The sequence below is a fragment of the Crocodylus porosus genome, unplaced genomic scaffold (assembly GCF_001723895.1).
Source record: "Crocodylus porosus isolate Cpor-Errol unplaced genomic scaffold, CroPor_comp1, whole genome shotgun sequence".
NCBI lineage: Eukaryota > Metazoa > Chordata > Crocodylia > Crocodylidae > Crocodylus > Crocodylus porosus.
In genome coordinates, this window is record NW_017728916.1 from 8,150,443 (window position 1) to 8,165,176 (window position 14,734).

The 14,734-nt window shown below is 52.2% G+C and overlaps 1 protein-coding gene across 1 annotated transcript in view; it reads left to right on the forward strand.

Moving 5' to 3' along the window:
* Positions 1-1,271: 1,271 nt before the first annotated feature.
* Positions 1,272-14,734, forward strand: part of DOCK11 (dedicator of cytokinesis 11) — a gene marked incomplete at its 5' end in the record, with an annotated part of 83,051 nt that continues 69,588 nt past the window's right edge. The window contains 13 exons of the mRNA XM_019536165.1: positions 1,272-1,418; positions 1,561-1,650; positions 2,240-2,322; positions 3,576-3,645; positions 4,940-5,035; positions 7,694-7,828; positions 8,032-8,209; positions 8,589-8,668; positions 9,316-9,399; positions 10,934-11,074; positions 12,097-12,306; positions 13,303-13,425; positions 13,857-13,939. Coding sequence (XP_019391710.1) covers positions 1,272-1,418; positions 1,561-1,650; positions 2,240-2,322; positions 3,576-3,645; positions 4,940-5,035; positions 7,694-7,828; positions 8,032-8,209; positions 8,589-8,668; positions 9,316-9,399; positions 10,934-11,074; positions 12,097-12,306; positions 13,303-13,425; positions 13,857-13,939 — 1,520 coding nt within the window. The remainder of the gene's footprint in view (positions 1,419-1,560; positions 1,651-2,239; positions 2,323-3,575; positions 3,646-4,939; positions 5,036-7,693; positions 7,829-8,031; positions 8,210-8,588; positions 8,669-9,315; positions 9,400-10,933; positions 11,075-12,096; positions 12,307-13,302; positions 13,426-13,856; positions 13,940-14,734) is intronic.

The window sequence follows — 14,734 nt, forward strand, 5'->3', positions numbered from 1 at the left end:
CAAGGTGGAGAACCTTGCATTTTTTGGTGTTAAACACCATCAGGTTCTCGTCCGCCCATTTGCTGAGCCTGTCAAGGTCAGCCTGGATCGCCCTCCTGTCCTCAGGTGCGGATGCTTTACCCCAGAGTTTGGCATCGTCGGCAAACTTGGCCAGTCTGCTTCTGACACCAAAGTCCACATCATCTTCCATTGTTGCTGGAAATGGCTTGACTTTAGCCATGTTTTCTGCCAGCACTGCTCAGAAAAGGCTCAGCTCTGGGGTAATACTTAGGATTTCTCTTTTGTATCAACAAAAACCCCAGGGGAAAAGGAATGGTTTTACATTGCAAAGAGTAAAGAGTATAACACTGCTTTGTTATATGCCAGCAGAAACACTGGGTGCTTATGTGACCGTGCCCCTGGTGATTGAATAGGCAGCTGTGATTAACGGGGTGGTGACAGCTCTGCCTAGGAACATGTGGAGCTGTTGGTCTGAGCCAGGTAGAGGTTTACAGGGGGCTGGTTTCTGCTCTTTCCCGTGGCTCCGTGAATTTCAGACATGTTACTTCAGAGCTGCCTGAAAGCTAGCTCAGACCTAAAGATTTTACCGTGACTCTGCACCGCCCCGGGAGACCTGATCCTTCCCTTGGTGCATGAGTCTTGCACGTTCAAAGAAGTGTTGTGCTGCTTTTCCTTTCCACAACACGCAAAGCAGCAGCTGGTTGGCTTTGGCCCAGCCAGATGGTGCGTTGCCAGTGATAACGTAGCTCTTGGCAGTTCATGTAACACAGTGAGGTCCAGAAGGGAGGATGGAGAGTAGGGGTATCAGCCAGGCATTGCACAGAGCTGCTTAGGCCCATGAGCCCTGAGCTCTGTGGCCTCTCCAAAAGCCCAGCAGCTAATCCAGCAACGCAGCTCGCTTGCCACACTAAGGGAGCAGCATTGACACATGGAGGTGTGCCGGGAGTGGGGAAGGATTCTTCCATTTCTCCTGGAGCCCGTTGCCTGAGCAAGGACATGGTTGCCTAATCCCTCACTCTCCTACAGAACGCGCGCAGTTGGGTGGGCTCATTACACAGGAGTGTAGCATGTTTAACGAGCTATTCGTTACCAACACACTTGGAAATCCTCAGGCTTCCTCAGTGCAAGGGGCGTCGTTTTGGGTAAAGGTCTCTGTGCAGCCAGTAACAGGCGCGCTCCCAACCGGACACTCAGGTGGAGGCAGCGAATCTGGCCGTGGAGCTGCACGTATTGGCTGCAAAGCTCATGGCTTGGTTTCCTCTTCCTGATTGCTTTGGTCCTACTCTTTCTTTCCCCTCCAGGAGAAGACCAAGGCGGTGGAGCCCCTGGACTACGAGAATGTCGTGCTGCAGAGAAAAGCCCAGATCTACAGTGACCCCCTTCGGGACCTGCTCATGTTTCCAATGGAGGATGTGTCTGTGAGTTCATGCCCCCTGCTTCTGGCATGCAAGACCCAATTCGCTCTTCCAGCCTCCTTGCAGTGATCCCAGCTTTCCTCAACAGCGGTGGAGAGGCCCAGTTTACCACAGCACCTTTCTTTCCCTCCCCTCTCTCCTGCAGATCTCGGTGATAAGCCGCCAGTGGAGGACGGTCCAGTCCACGGTGCCAGGGGATGCTTTAAAGAAGGCTCAGAGTCTCTTTGTCAAAGAGGTGGGGAGGCTTTGAATGGGCTTCAGCACATTGTTCTCCTGCTGCAGTGCTCTCGACACACCTTTGCTGTGGAATTACTGTCAACCCTGACACAAAACTAGACATCACACCCAAAACTGCTATGGGGAAAGCAGCAGAAATACAGCAGCCCGTGTCCAGCTTCTGTAAAAGGTTGTTAATATGGGCTCAGGAGATCCCAAGTAGAGGCCATGTCCCCACTACAGAGGAAGTGGACCGCCCCCAGTCCATACCAATGTGACCAAGGGAGTAAAAACCCTGCCTGCCCCCAAATTTGGCTTTGGTCTGACCCTGAGCAGAAGGGCAAGACCCTCCAGCCAGGAACCTCTGGGTTTGGTCTCAGCAGGAGCATTGGCACAGCCCAGTCCCCATCCCCAGCCTGGGCTGTAGTCAACGCCCAGTGCCTGTGAGGGAGGCTTAAAAGCCCCCTGACATGTAGCAGAAGGGAATGGGCAACCACCAGTTGTGCCAAACCATTCCTGCGCCCGGTGCTTTGTGTGGTGAGAAGCCATGTGTGCTTCCCATGGCTTGCTGTGCTGGTGAAGGAGCTGGGTCGGCCTCTGTCTTGCAGTGCATTCGGACCTACAGCTCTGACTGGCACGTGGTGAACTACGTCTATGATGACTACTCCGGCGACTTCCGAATGCTGCCGTGGTGAGTGTGGCTCTCTGGGTGCAGCAAGGCCAGACAGCCCATAGCATTGCCCTTGCTAGGCTCCAGTGAAACATAGCAACCCGATCAACAGCCAGTTCGTGCTTCCTTTTCCCTGGCCCTGCCTCAGCCCCAAAGCCTGCCAGCTTGCCCTGTATGAAAAGTTTGCAAGTCAGAGCCACTGTCTGCACTGCTCAGGCTGTCCCAGGGAGGGAGGGGAGCCATGTTGCCCTCATCAGTGTGTCCTCCTTCCACCTGCCACTGAGACATGGAGAGACTAAGCTGGTGGTGCGTGGCAGGACAGAGCATTTCAGCATGTTCCCCTGCCTGCTTGAATCATAGAAATCATAGAAAATGAGGGTGGGAAGGGACTTCAGGAGTCGCATCTAGTCCAACTCCCTGCTCAAAGCAGGACCAGACCCAGCTACATCATCCCAGCCAAGACTTTGTCTACCCAGGTCTTCATAACCTCCAAGGATGGAGACTCCACCACCAATCTAGGTAACCTCTTCCAGTGCTTCACCACGCTCCTAATGAGAGTGTTTTTCCTAATATCCAACCTAAACTTCCCTTGCTGCAGCTTGAGCCCATTGCTTGAGCCACTGCATGGTTAATGCGCTGGCTGTCACATGGGAATGGTGTTTCCATTAATGACTCCCAAGGGAATTAGACACATGAGCATACCAGGTGGGGATATTCTTCCAGCCCAGAAGTGCCTCCTGCTCTTCCAACACGTGTGTGTTTCTGATGGATGGGTCATTATGGGCTTGGTGGTGCCCCAGCCCTCCCTCTGTAAAGTGCACACTCTGTCTCAGGGTCTCTGATGGTTAATCAGCTCCTGTCCCTGGCCTGCTCCATGGAGCTTGCGGGAAAGCCAGGCCACAGCAGGATGCCAGTTGTGTTTCTGTTGCATTAAGCTGGCAGCTGCTCTCACTATCTGATCCCTTTGGATTTTGCAAGGAGGGCCTCCTTGTCCCTACATCACTGGTGCAAGTTGCTGACGTTTCTGCCAGAGTTGGGTGAACAATATGGAAAACATGAATTCCACTCTCTTTGTGCTTAAATTGAGCTGGATTATCCTTGTGAATTGGGCATGTCTTCTTACAATGGGTCGTGTGATAGACCCAGGGAGAGGACGTGTCTGTGGACGGCTGCCGCTCAAAGCCTTCACAGATCCAGTGTTCACTAGGACAGCTCACAGATTCCAGAAGGTCTTTGTGGGCTTCGCAGCTCCTAAGAACATGTTCTGTTTCCAGCAAATCCTTCAGGCAGGCCAAAACCCCGAGCCACATCTTTGAGATCGATGAAGACTTCGACAAAGATGAGGTGAGAAAGATCTGTTGCACCGTGAGGTTGTCGGGCTGGGGTTGCTGCTACAAAGTGAAAGTATAGAAGGCAAAATGCTGATCGGGAGCGGTGCTTCTGGGACTATGACTCTGGCAGCATGTTTCTTTTCATGGGCATGGGGCTGAAGCTGGGAACACTTAGACATCTGCAGGTGTTACCAGGTCATCCCTCAGACAAGAAGCATGGGAATGAGTTGGAACGTGTCTCCTCTCAGTGAAATTACATGTTTTCCATAAATGCTTTCCCTGGCTTTTCATCTGCTGTTGTGCAGTTATGTAAAGGAGAGACCTAGCGAGTGGCTGAACAGAATCCTGAGTGCAAAGGTTTTGGTTCAATACAGACACGAAGGTTTCTACCCATAACTGGTGAATTTGGGTTGTATCCTTTCTGAAGGGTTGGGGTCTGACTCTGCCTTGGGGCTGTGCTGCTGTTTGTGCCTCCACAAGGTGGATGTCAAATCCCAGTGCTCTGAGGGCTTCAACCCACAGCTGCATCCAAAATATTCAGAGACACTGTTCCTACATGAGGCTGAAAATCAGGAGAGAAGTTTCATGTGCATTTCTAAAGCTATATTCTCTCCTGGCTGCCAGCGGATGGTCAGACTTACCCTTGACTGTGCTGGCGGTTTTGTTGCCTGGTATGACACCCTTAACACCAATAGTACGGTGCTGCTCTGTTAAACGGCATCTCTTTGGGCAATGTCCAAGCAGATCATTTTGGCAGTTTTGAATTTCTTGCCCAAAACTTTTCAATGACAAGTGGACCAGAGTGGATCCTTTCCCGCAGGCAGCCACAAGGCTGGAAGCAGGCCTCCCAACAACAACAACCGAATCATCAGCGAAAAATCCTCTCCACAGCTCTAGCGACAGCGCTTAGCTCCTGGGCCTGGGCAGCCTGAAATCTGGGCATGAAACATGCTGCGTACTGCTGTTGAGTCAGGCTCTAATGCCGAGTCTGCGCTTGAATGTTTTACTGCTTTTCCCTGGTAACAGGGGTAAAAGGCCTGCTGTAGATGCAGCTCTACTGATAGGCCGGTGACTCCTACCATGTAATCATCCCTGTTCAGGAATAGCTACTCTGTTCTGAAGTACATGTCTGCTGTTACAGCTGTGTCCCACTTTGACTACACCCATCTAGTGTGACAGTCTAGTGCAGGCAAACTCTGAAATACCTCCTGACCTCAGTGCGGTTTGTGTGTGGGGAGCAGCAGCGGGGTCAGGCTGTCACCTAACCCTAACCCTGATCCTTGGTCTCACCATCTGCTCTGTTCTAGGATTCATCGTCTTTGTGCTCTCAAAAGGGTGGAGTCATAAAGCAAGGCTGGCTGCACAAGGCGAACGTGAACAGCACGATCACGGTCACCATGAAGGTGAGATCAATCTCGGCTGTTCTCCTAGCAGCACCGTGCTGGCAGGGTGCTGAGGCAGGCTGGCTTTGGAGAGGTGCCTCCACAGTCTGTGCCTCGGCTTGGCAGCATTGGGGTCTCATGTTTTAGTGTGGATGTGTCTTTAATGTTCTTATAAAGGCTGTCCGGTGCTGGGCTGCATGGGCTTTGCTGCTCTGTGGGCAAGCCACACTTGGGACTGGTGCAGCTTGTATCCTATAGAGCCACCGAAAGGATGGGAGTAGGAGGGTGTTGAGGCAAACTTAGGAGTTATTGAGGAGTCAAACCACTGTGGAAAGCTGGTTCCCTCCTGGAGTTAGAGCATGCAGTGAGCCAGCTTTAAACCTGAGTGACATGGATGTATGCTGGCAGCAGGGAGGATGTCACCACGAGGATACAGCGTGGCTGACTGGCAGTGCAGCAGTTGCTTCGCCTGACCTTCTCTTTATAACATACAATCCAGCCCAGTACTGCTCAGACTTCCCTGCAGACTCTCCGAGCAGCTGCATCGCCGGCTTTGCTCTGCCAGTAATCTGTTGTTCTAACAAATGCTTGCCTTGTTACTCAATAGAGGAGCCTGCTCCTGTTATGCTGCTCTGATGCATGTCCAAAGAGCAGCTGCAGAAAGGTGCAGGAGGAGAATTTCTTTCCTGACACTGGGATACAAGTCGCTCTCAAATGCATGCAGTGATTTGGAGCATCTTGGCGATTCAGAGATTGACATTAGCATGTGCAGACAGCACTTGTTGGAGTCAATCTGACTGCTTGTATGTCTCCCTTTAATTTGATGTCCAGGGTTTACAAGTCCTGGCCTTCAAAGCACAGCCCAGAAGGAGTGTTTACAACCACTAAGTCTGCCTAGTACAGGCCAGAGCACCAACAATGCTCGAATCAAACCCATAACCTCTATAGTCTGCTCAAGAATCCAGCTACCCTGTGTGACTGGCTGCTTTTGGAAACTGGTCCTGGCTTGCCAGAGATGCTGCTACTGCCTTCTCCTAGATGCACAGGAAAGCAGCTGCACTTAGAAAGTCAGACATGGCCATTGACATATCATGAGAGCTCACAGAAAATGATCCGCTGAATCATCAGTTGTGTAGCTGTCTCTCCACAGTTGCTAACCAGCTGCATCCATGTCTGGATCCAGTCAGACAGTCTTTCTGCTCTTTCCGAAGTCAGTACAAGCTTTTGACAGTTCCTTCTGACAGCAGAGTCCACAAAGGAAAGAGCCCTATCAATAATGCAGCACGCTTACGTGCATAGCTCACCTCCGCGCTGTCCATAGAAAGGATGGTGAAGGCTCCCAGTGCTTTAAATGAAATCAAATGTCTTCAGACTTATACCAGGGCAGCATCTTCCTTGTCCGTTGCTGAAACAGCAGGCTGCTCTCAGCCTTGCTGGGCCGGTCTCTGTGCTTAGCAAGGTACACACCCAGTGCTGGAGTATAGAAAGCCTTTATCCAGCACAGTGCTTCAGCCATTCTTAGCTTTGTGCATGTGTAAGTCTGCATGCACATACTTGGTTCCCAGATTCATGCTTATTCTACCTTGGAAACCATAAGTTCCTCAGCAAAGGTCCTTGCTGAGCGCTGGCTATGCAGTATGCTGTAGATGGGTGATGTAATACGGCCTCCCTGCTCTGTGTAGAAAGCAAGTGGCCTGACTGATACTGATGGATTGCTAGGAGCATCCACCTGGGAGGAACAAATGATGCATTAGTCCATATTCCTTTCAGATGCTCACTGCAATGAGAATGTTTTCCTGTTTATCCAATGGATGTGTGCAAGGCACGTCTTTCTCCTGGGCTCCCTGTGCCCTTGCTTCTTCCGTGCATCTCTTAATTGAAATCTCCTGTATATGCAATGCACTCTGGAGTGCCACATCCCTGCTAGGCTAGCAGCTGCCTTTTGCATGGCTGAAATGGCAGAACATTCCCAGGCAAGATGGTCTAGCATCTGGGGTTAAGCTCTCAGGAAAGTGGTCTTACAATTGGCACACAGGACAGGAACACACATCTCTTCTTCTGCTTTTCCACCAACCAGCATATGGCTTTCAGGTCAGAAACACCCTCAGCTGGACTTAATTTGGTATGTATGGTACAGTGGGAGCAAAATGTTGCAAATCCAGCTAGCAAGCTAACCATCTGGCATTGCTGTCCAATAGCACCCCCAAATTGCACCTGTCCCAGAGGAGGGGATACTGCAAAGTGTTCCCTCAAACCACTGCCAGGAGGAGAATTTCCTTAGCTGTGACACCCAGCCCTGCTCAGGCACTGAGTATCAAATGTGAGTCTTTCCTTACAACAAAAATGGTGCTGGAGGAAGGTATGAAAGGCAGTAGTTGCAGGGTTTGTATTTTGGCACAAGTTGGGGGCCTGTGGGCATACCATGTTTGCTTTCTTCCCTTCCTTTTCAGTCAAGAGTCTGGTAGATTTACTGCTGCAAATACTGAAATCAGAATGAATAAATAAAAATACACCCCATAAAAACAAGCTGTAGCTGGGTTGTACATTGTGGTGCTCTGAGATCATCTTTTTTCCCTATTAGCGACAGAGAAGCCAAGCTCTCAGCAAGTGACTCTCGCTGAGTGATGACCTGCGCTAGAGAGCCAGTACACCTCTGAGAACAATGCTTTCCTCTTGCAGGTATTCAAGAGAAGGTATTTTAACCTTGCGCAACTCCCGGACGGCTCCTATATCCTCAATTCCTATAAAGATGAGAAAACCTCCAAGGAATCCAAAGGCTGCATCTTTCTGGATGCTTGCATCGACGTGGTTCAGGTGGGTGTGTAAGGGGCCTGCCCTGCCTGCTTTCCTCCTTGCAGGCACGGCTCCCAGGTCTCGTTCTCAAGTTCTGCCTCTCTGAGCGCAGCAGGTGACACAGCCCCCATTGCTGTTTGGTGCCTGGTGCTGTATCAGAGAGAAGCATCTACTAGCTACCAACTGAGGGGGGTTATAAAGCTGCTGCTTGTTTGGTTGCTCAGTGCCCCAAGATGCGGCGTTATGCCTTTGAACTCAAGATGCTCGACAAATACAGCCACTACCTGGCGGCCGAGACAGAGCTGGAGATGGAGGAATGGCTGGCCACGCTGAGAAAGATCATTCAGATCAACACAGAGAGCTTGGTGCAGGAGAAGAAAGATGCAGTGGAGGCAGCCCCAGGTCAGCATTTCACATCACCCACTCAGCTCTCTGCCGGTCCTGCCCGAACAGCTCCATCAGCCTCGGGGGCAGAGAAACACAGCCATTCAGCAGCGTGGGGTGCAGGCTGTGGAGTGTGACTGGGACTTTTCTGTTGGGGGAAAGCCCATGGCAGGTGTCAGGAGCCCCACTCACTTGGACTTGTGCCAAAATGCCTGCTTTGGGAAGGCCTGTTGGGTTTTGTGGGGTGATTACTGGTGGCTGCATTTGGAAACACATGACCTTTGGAGCCTAGAAATGCCTGGATATTGTAAGAGAATATCCCAGAGGAGAGTTGGGGACTGGGCCGTGCCTGTGCCTGGCAAGCAGTTCTTAACAATTGCCTTTTGCGCCTGGACAGATGATGAATCCAGCAGCCAGGGGAAGTCAGAAAACATCCTGGAGAGCCTGGAGCGGAGCATGCACCCTGAGCTGATGAAGGTATTGTGCTGCAGGAAGCACTTCCTCTGCTCCCTGCTCCGGCCAGGGACTTTCCATGGGAAGCCGTTCAATGCCAGAGGTTAAGCAGAGCATCCCAGCCTGGGCTTTAGGTAGCCACAGGATGCTGCTGGGACCTGTTCCTTCTCTGCGTGCTTCCTGCTGGGACCCCTCGGGGCTGGGGCTGGGGCTGGGGCTGGAGCTACTCCAGGGTCCTGCTTCTCTACCCTCTGCTCCCAAGTCAGGCACCCTGGCAGGGTGGGCTGCAGCCCAGAGCAGAGCGGAGCCAGCTGACAAGAAGGGGGCAAGAGAAAGAGGGCTTGGGCAGCAGGAGCTGAAGCAGGTTGAGGGTAGAAGAGGTAGCATTGGTGGGGATGGGAGAGGAGGGTAGGGGGTGGCCCCGTGGTGGTGAATGATCCTGGGTATAGTTAAAAAAAAGTCTCTGGTAGCTTTTCTGGCAGCCTAGCCCCATCCATTAGCAAATGAACAAGGCCCCAGTGGCTCCTGGCCATGTTCATTAGTGCTGTGCAGTCTCATATGATCTCAGCCACCCGGCAGGGTTGGAAACGTGCTCACCTCTCCTGTCCCCACGTAAACACTGGCTCTTTCCAAGCCCAGCTCCCCTCAGTCACGCACATGCTTCCTTCCAGTATGGCAGAGAGACCGACCAGCTGAACAAGCTCAGCCGGAACGACGGAAGGCAAAACCTCTTTTCCTTTGACACAGAAGTCCAGGTGAGTGTTTCCTCTGTCCTCAGGCGAAGGTTTCATTCACTGTGAGAGGCCCCATGGTCGCTTTCTCCTTCCTTCTCCTTCATGCAGCTGTGGAGCCCAGGCTGGCCCCCTTCCCGGCATCCAGACTTCAGCCAAAGTTAAAATGGCAGCAGGGTCAATCCCTTCTCCCAGAGGCCAAGAGAAGCAGGGAGGAGGCATCTCTGCTAAATCTCTGCAGGATGGGCCCTGTTTCTAGTGACAGCAACCTCTCACCCCTGTCCTTCCCAGTGCGGCTCCACATCAGCATGTATTTTTAGCTGCGCTGTGTAGACAGCTGGCCCGTGGGTAACTTGGCTGCTTCTATAGGCTTGAGCTGGCAGAATTACAGCTGGTGGCCTGTGAAAAGCAGCAAGAGATCAGTCTGCGTTCACCAAGAGGCTGCCATAGCAAGCTCTGTAGCACTGGGCTGCAAAGGGCTGGCCGTATGCAGCGCCCTGCACCCTCACAGGGGTCTCCAGGAAACAATGGAGGGGTTTGGAAGGAGGTGGGCACATGGCCATCTCCAGCAGCTCGGAAATGGGGCAGGCTGGCCGGGCTGCTCCCACATCTTGAGCACTCTGGCTTGGGGAAGGCATGGACTCATAATGCTGTTGTAGGAAAGTATTCCAGCTATTTCCTAGCATCTGATTCTCTGCTAGCACTGGATGCTGTGAAAGCCTGGAAGCATGACTGTTTCGACTGAGCAGGGGAATGTGATTAGTCTCCCATGAGTTCTCCACCCCAGCCATGTCTCTCAGTCCTTCCCTGGGGTCTGCTGTGAGCCATGAGGGTTGTTTTTCCAGAGGAGCCCTTGGCAGGTCTCCATGGCGCTCCAGTGAGCGAGGAAACATCCTCAAATAGATGGCGCAGAGCATGGAAGATCCCTCCGGCTGCATTGCCCGAGGGACAGGGCTGCACTTGAACTCCCCGTGCCTTTCTGTGTACACAAAGGAGCCTGTTGATCATGGCATCCTCATCTCCAGCTCGTTTGCATGCTCTTTCTCTATGCATACGCCAATCCAGCATGCAAGGACTGATGCCGTTGCAGCCATGGGGTGGCCATGGCAGGAGGGTGTCTGTCCACTACAGCTAGAATTGAGGGGTTGGGAACAGTGGGGCACGTTTCCCAGGGTGGAGCTTAGTAGCAGCCATCTCCCTCCGTTTCAGTGGCAGGGGGCTGCTTCTTAAACCAGCGACATCTCTCCAAACAGGAGGACCTCGCGGGGTCTGACGCCAGCACCAGCGACGTTTGGGTGCGGGGTGGGAGAGAGCGGAGCTGAGCTGCATGGGGTGGGTTCCTCTGTGCTCTGCTGACCGGACTGCCGGGAAATGGGCGCCTGCGAGGAATCCTTGCCCTGAATGCTGTGCATTGGGATCATGCATTTTCCTGAGGGCAGCCTTTTGTTCACCAGCTGCCCTTCTCTCCCTCTTCTCAGGGAAGCCCAGTGAGCTGCAATGCAGTCTCTTCTCTGTCTCTTCACGCCAACTAACCAGCCCCCGCGTGCTTGTTTCCTAGAGGCTGGACTTCTCAGGGATCGAGCCAGATGTGAAGCCGTTTGAAGAGAAATGCAGCCGGCGCTTCCTGGTGAACTGCCAAGATCTCTCCTTCAACCTCCTTGCGCACATCAGCGACCGGCCCGAGGGCACGCCCACCAATGTACGCAGGTCCCTCGGGAGGCCAGCTCCTCTCGCTGCTGGGGGGCTTGGGCTAGGGCACTGCAGCGTGTGAATGGTGGGCTTTGCAGAGTCAGTGCCAACCACCCGGCCTTTGGCACTGCCCAGATGTAGATACTTACCTCTGCAATGGCCACCTCCTGTTGGCAGCTCATGGTTATCCATTAGGACCAGCTAGTCCATCCAGGTCCTTCTCTCTTGTTGTTTCCAGCTGATGAGGGCCCAGCTGAGAGCAGAAATTCTCCTTATTAGTCCCAGTTGAAGCCCAGAGTTATTTCAGATTTTAGTTACCAGCCCATTTAGTGCTGATAAATGAGGTCCCATGTGTGCTGGGAAACATTGTGGCACTGCTGATCCGCTTCCTTGGATGACATCTATTTCTAGCCGTATTTCCCAGCCGTGCTTACCCTGTGTTTGAACCTCCTGTTAGCAGGGTGGGTGTTTATGCTGGAAGTTTCTCTGGGCGACCTGACCTAGGCTGATGGAGCCATGAAATCTTTTCAAGTCTCTGATGGTTAAAATGAGTTGGCATTGACTTATGTAGGGCTGTCAGCTGTGCTGGGATATTTAGTACATGAGAAATATGCCCTCTTAATTTACATTCCTCCTTGTTGTAAGTGATACACAGCTTGCACTGGCTTATCAGTGCCGTTGTCTCTCCCCGATGTTCATATTTCCTCATTCACAGGAAAAATATCTTGCTAATGTTTTCCTGCTGCTCTGAAGTTTTAGGATGGTTTTGCTTGTCTTGGCTAGATCAGAAATGATGGATCTTCCAGGCTGTGAGTCCAGAGTGCTTTCCAAGGTGGTTAAAAGCAGGTGAACTAGGGGTTATTGATGTTTTTTCAAGGAAAAATTCAGCCCCTTGTAGGGGGGCAAAAGCAGGGTGTAAGTGGAACAGAGTCCTTGAATCCTAAAAGAAATGCAGAGGCTGCCCTAGAGTGCCAGGTGAATGCATTATACACTGTAGAAAGCACTGACCCCCATGTGCATTCAAACTCCCAGGTGGAGCCTTTCTTCATCAGCCTGGCGCTGTTTGACCTGAAAAACAATTGCAAGATCTCGGCTGACTTCCACGTGGACTTGAACCCCCCGAGCGTGCGTGAGATGCTGGTGGAGAGCCCGACCTCAGCAGGGGGGGATACTCAGGGGGCTTTGTCCAGCGAAGGCTTGATTCACGGGATTCCTGAATCTCACCTGCACTACATAAAACAGGTACGGACCTGACCAGGGTGCTTTTTTGTGTGCATAAATAGATGCACTTGTGCTGCTGTGGCGGTTTGGGGAGTTTACGGCCATTCTTACTCACTCTGTGCCTTGCGGGAGCGCCTGAGAGCCTGCAAGAGGCCGAGGAGCAAGACCCCCTCGGGTCAGGTGCTTGGTGCTGTACAAACACAGAATACAATGCCTCTGTCTCAGTGAGGACTCCCCTGTGATGTTTATCCAAGGGCTTGCAGAAATAAATGACTCCAGCCACAATGGCAAGCACGTGATATATTGTAAATATAAGGTAAAACCATGCATTCATTGCCATTACCAGATTCAGCAGAGAGGAACATTAGATTCACACATGCACATTCACACATCTCACCCACCCCAGTTTTCCAGCCTGCATTGATCCACAGTCTGTAGTTGTCTAAAAGGAGAACAGGTAAACCGTGTGGAAGAACCAGGACCTGATATTTCTCCTGGCGGCTTTTTCCCCCCCTTGAATAAGCATTTGAGACACCGGTCACCAGCTCTGTTTGGCCACAGTCCAGCTGGCGCTTGCAAAGAGGCTGGTGGAAGTCCCCAGGGTCCTTTTAGTTCACTGCCAAACACAGTCTGGCTTTGTGGGCTTTGCTGTGAGTGAGATGGAGCGTCCAATACCAAGCTCCTCCCTGCCTGGTGCCGTCTTGGGTTGTGAGCCCAAGCATTGCCACATTTTTCCCCACTGTGTTTGGAAAGCTCCTCTCTTAGAGCTGAACCCTGAGAGTCACTGAGCTGTAGCAATGTCCTCGCAACTCTCCTCAGGGTTAGGCCTTCATTGCACCCATTCCCAGGAGAACGGGCTGCCTGCAGCACAGATGGATGGAGGCATGCCCCAGCGCTTCCTGGCAGAGTAGCCAACAGGCTCGTCTCTATAGCACAGCAGCCCAGGCTGTTGCTCCTGTGATGGCACTGCTGGGGTTAGGCCTGGCTCCTGACTCCCGACTGTCTGTTTCCTTGTAGGGGGTTTTCTCTGTGACGGATCCACATGTGGAAATCTTCCTGGTGGCCCGGGTGGAAAAGGTCCTGCAGGGCAGCATCACACACTGCACTGACCCGTACATCAAGACCTCTGACACCGCAAAGGTACTCAAAGGGGACACGGCCAGGCATGGTCCTGGCAGGGCACCGGTGACTGCTGGCTGATGCAGCAGCTTCACTGCTAGTGGGTTTGGTTCTCCCTATGGTTGTTCTTGTCCTGTGGGCAAGTGTTAGGCTTTTCTGGTGCTGTTAGAATGGCACCTGCCCTTGGGGTTTCAGGTGCTGTCTGGGCTCACGGAAGGGGCCGTATTTGTTCTGGGCATGGGGCTGTGGACCAAGGTGAATGCTTTAAGTGGAAATGCCCCTCCTGGACATGCTATTGTCATGCAGGGTCTGATGCTTCTTCAGGGAAAAAGGGGATGGGCGAGGAATGCTGGGGCACTAGGGAGATGCACTGGCTGTGATCACTGACCTTGCTGCTGTGCTTGCACTGTGCATGGCTGGGCCCGGTGACACCCTCTCTCTTGCCTCTCCAGACAGCCCAGAAGGTCCACAAGGTTGCGAAGCAGGTGTGTAGCCGGCTGGGCCAGTACCGCATGCCCTTTGCTTGGGCCGCCAGGTCAGTCTGTTTGACATCCCCTGGCATCATTGCTGTTATTTGTCATTGGCATTGATCTAGGATTTGGAAAAGGGGTGCACAGATGGTGAGGGGCATCATCCCATATAAAATGGCACCTATTTTTCTCCGGTTAAAAATAAACTGGAAGCTTTACTATTATGCCAAGGGCCTAGGGCTGTATGATTAAGTTAAGAAGCAAAAGCAAATAAAACTTAGTTGGAATGAGTTAACAAAACAATCTGTGAAAGGGCTGTGAAACAGGAGCTTCCTTACCAGGAGCAGCCAGCAGCATAGCAGACCCAAAGCTAGCTTGAACATCAAAAGCATTCAAAAGAAGAGAATGTGGTTAACACCTCTGGAGTGAAGAGTTTAGCAGGAATCAGGTAGATGAAAATGAGCCATGAAGTCAAGGGACTCCCTCAGCCTGGCCTGACTAAAAACCAGGCAGCTGGTTTTAAACTTTGGATGGAGCAGGAAACAAAATTTGGGGGGGGGGTACAAGTGCAGCAGTGCACCCCCTGTATCTGCCCCTGTTGTTTGGAGAGACTAATTGATGGGCAGAGGCAGGAAGGGCCAGTTGTGATGCTCAGAGTCACTTTCCCCAGACAGAATCTGGCTGCTTTGAAATGCAGCAGCCAGAGCTGGGGTGGGCTGAGGGAACTGAACTGATTTAGTCCAGAGAAGAGAAGACTGAGGGGGATTTAGCCTCCACAAGAGAAGGTTAAGGGGGGACCTTGTGGCCTGCTACAAACTGGTCAGGGGGGATCAGCAGGTATTGGGGGAGTCCCTGTTCCC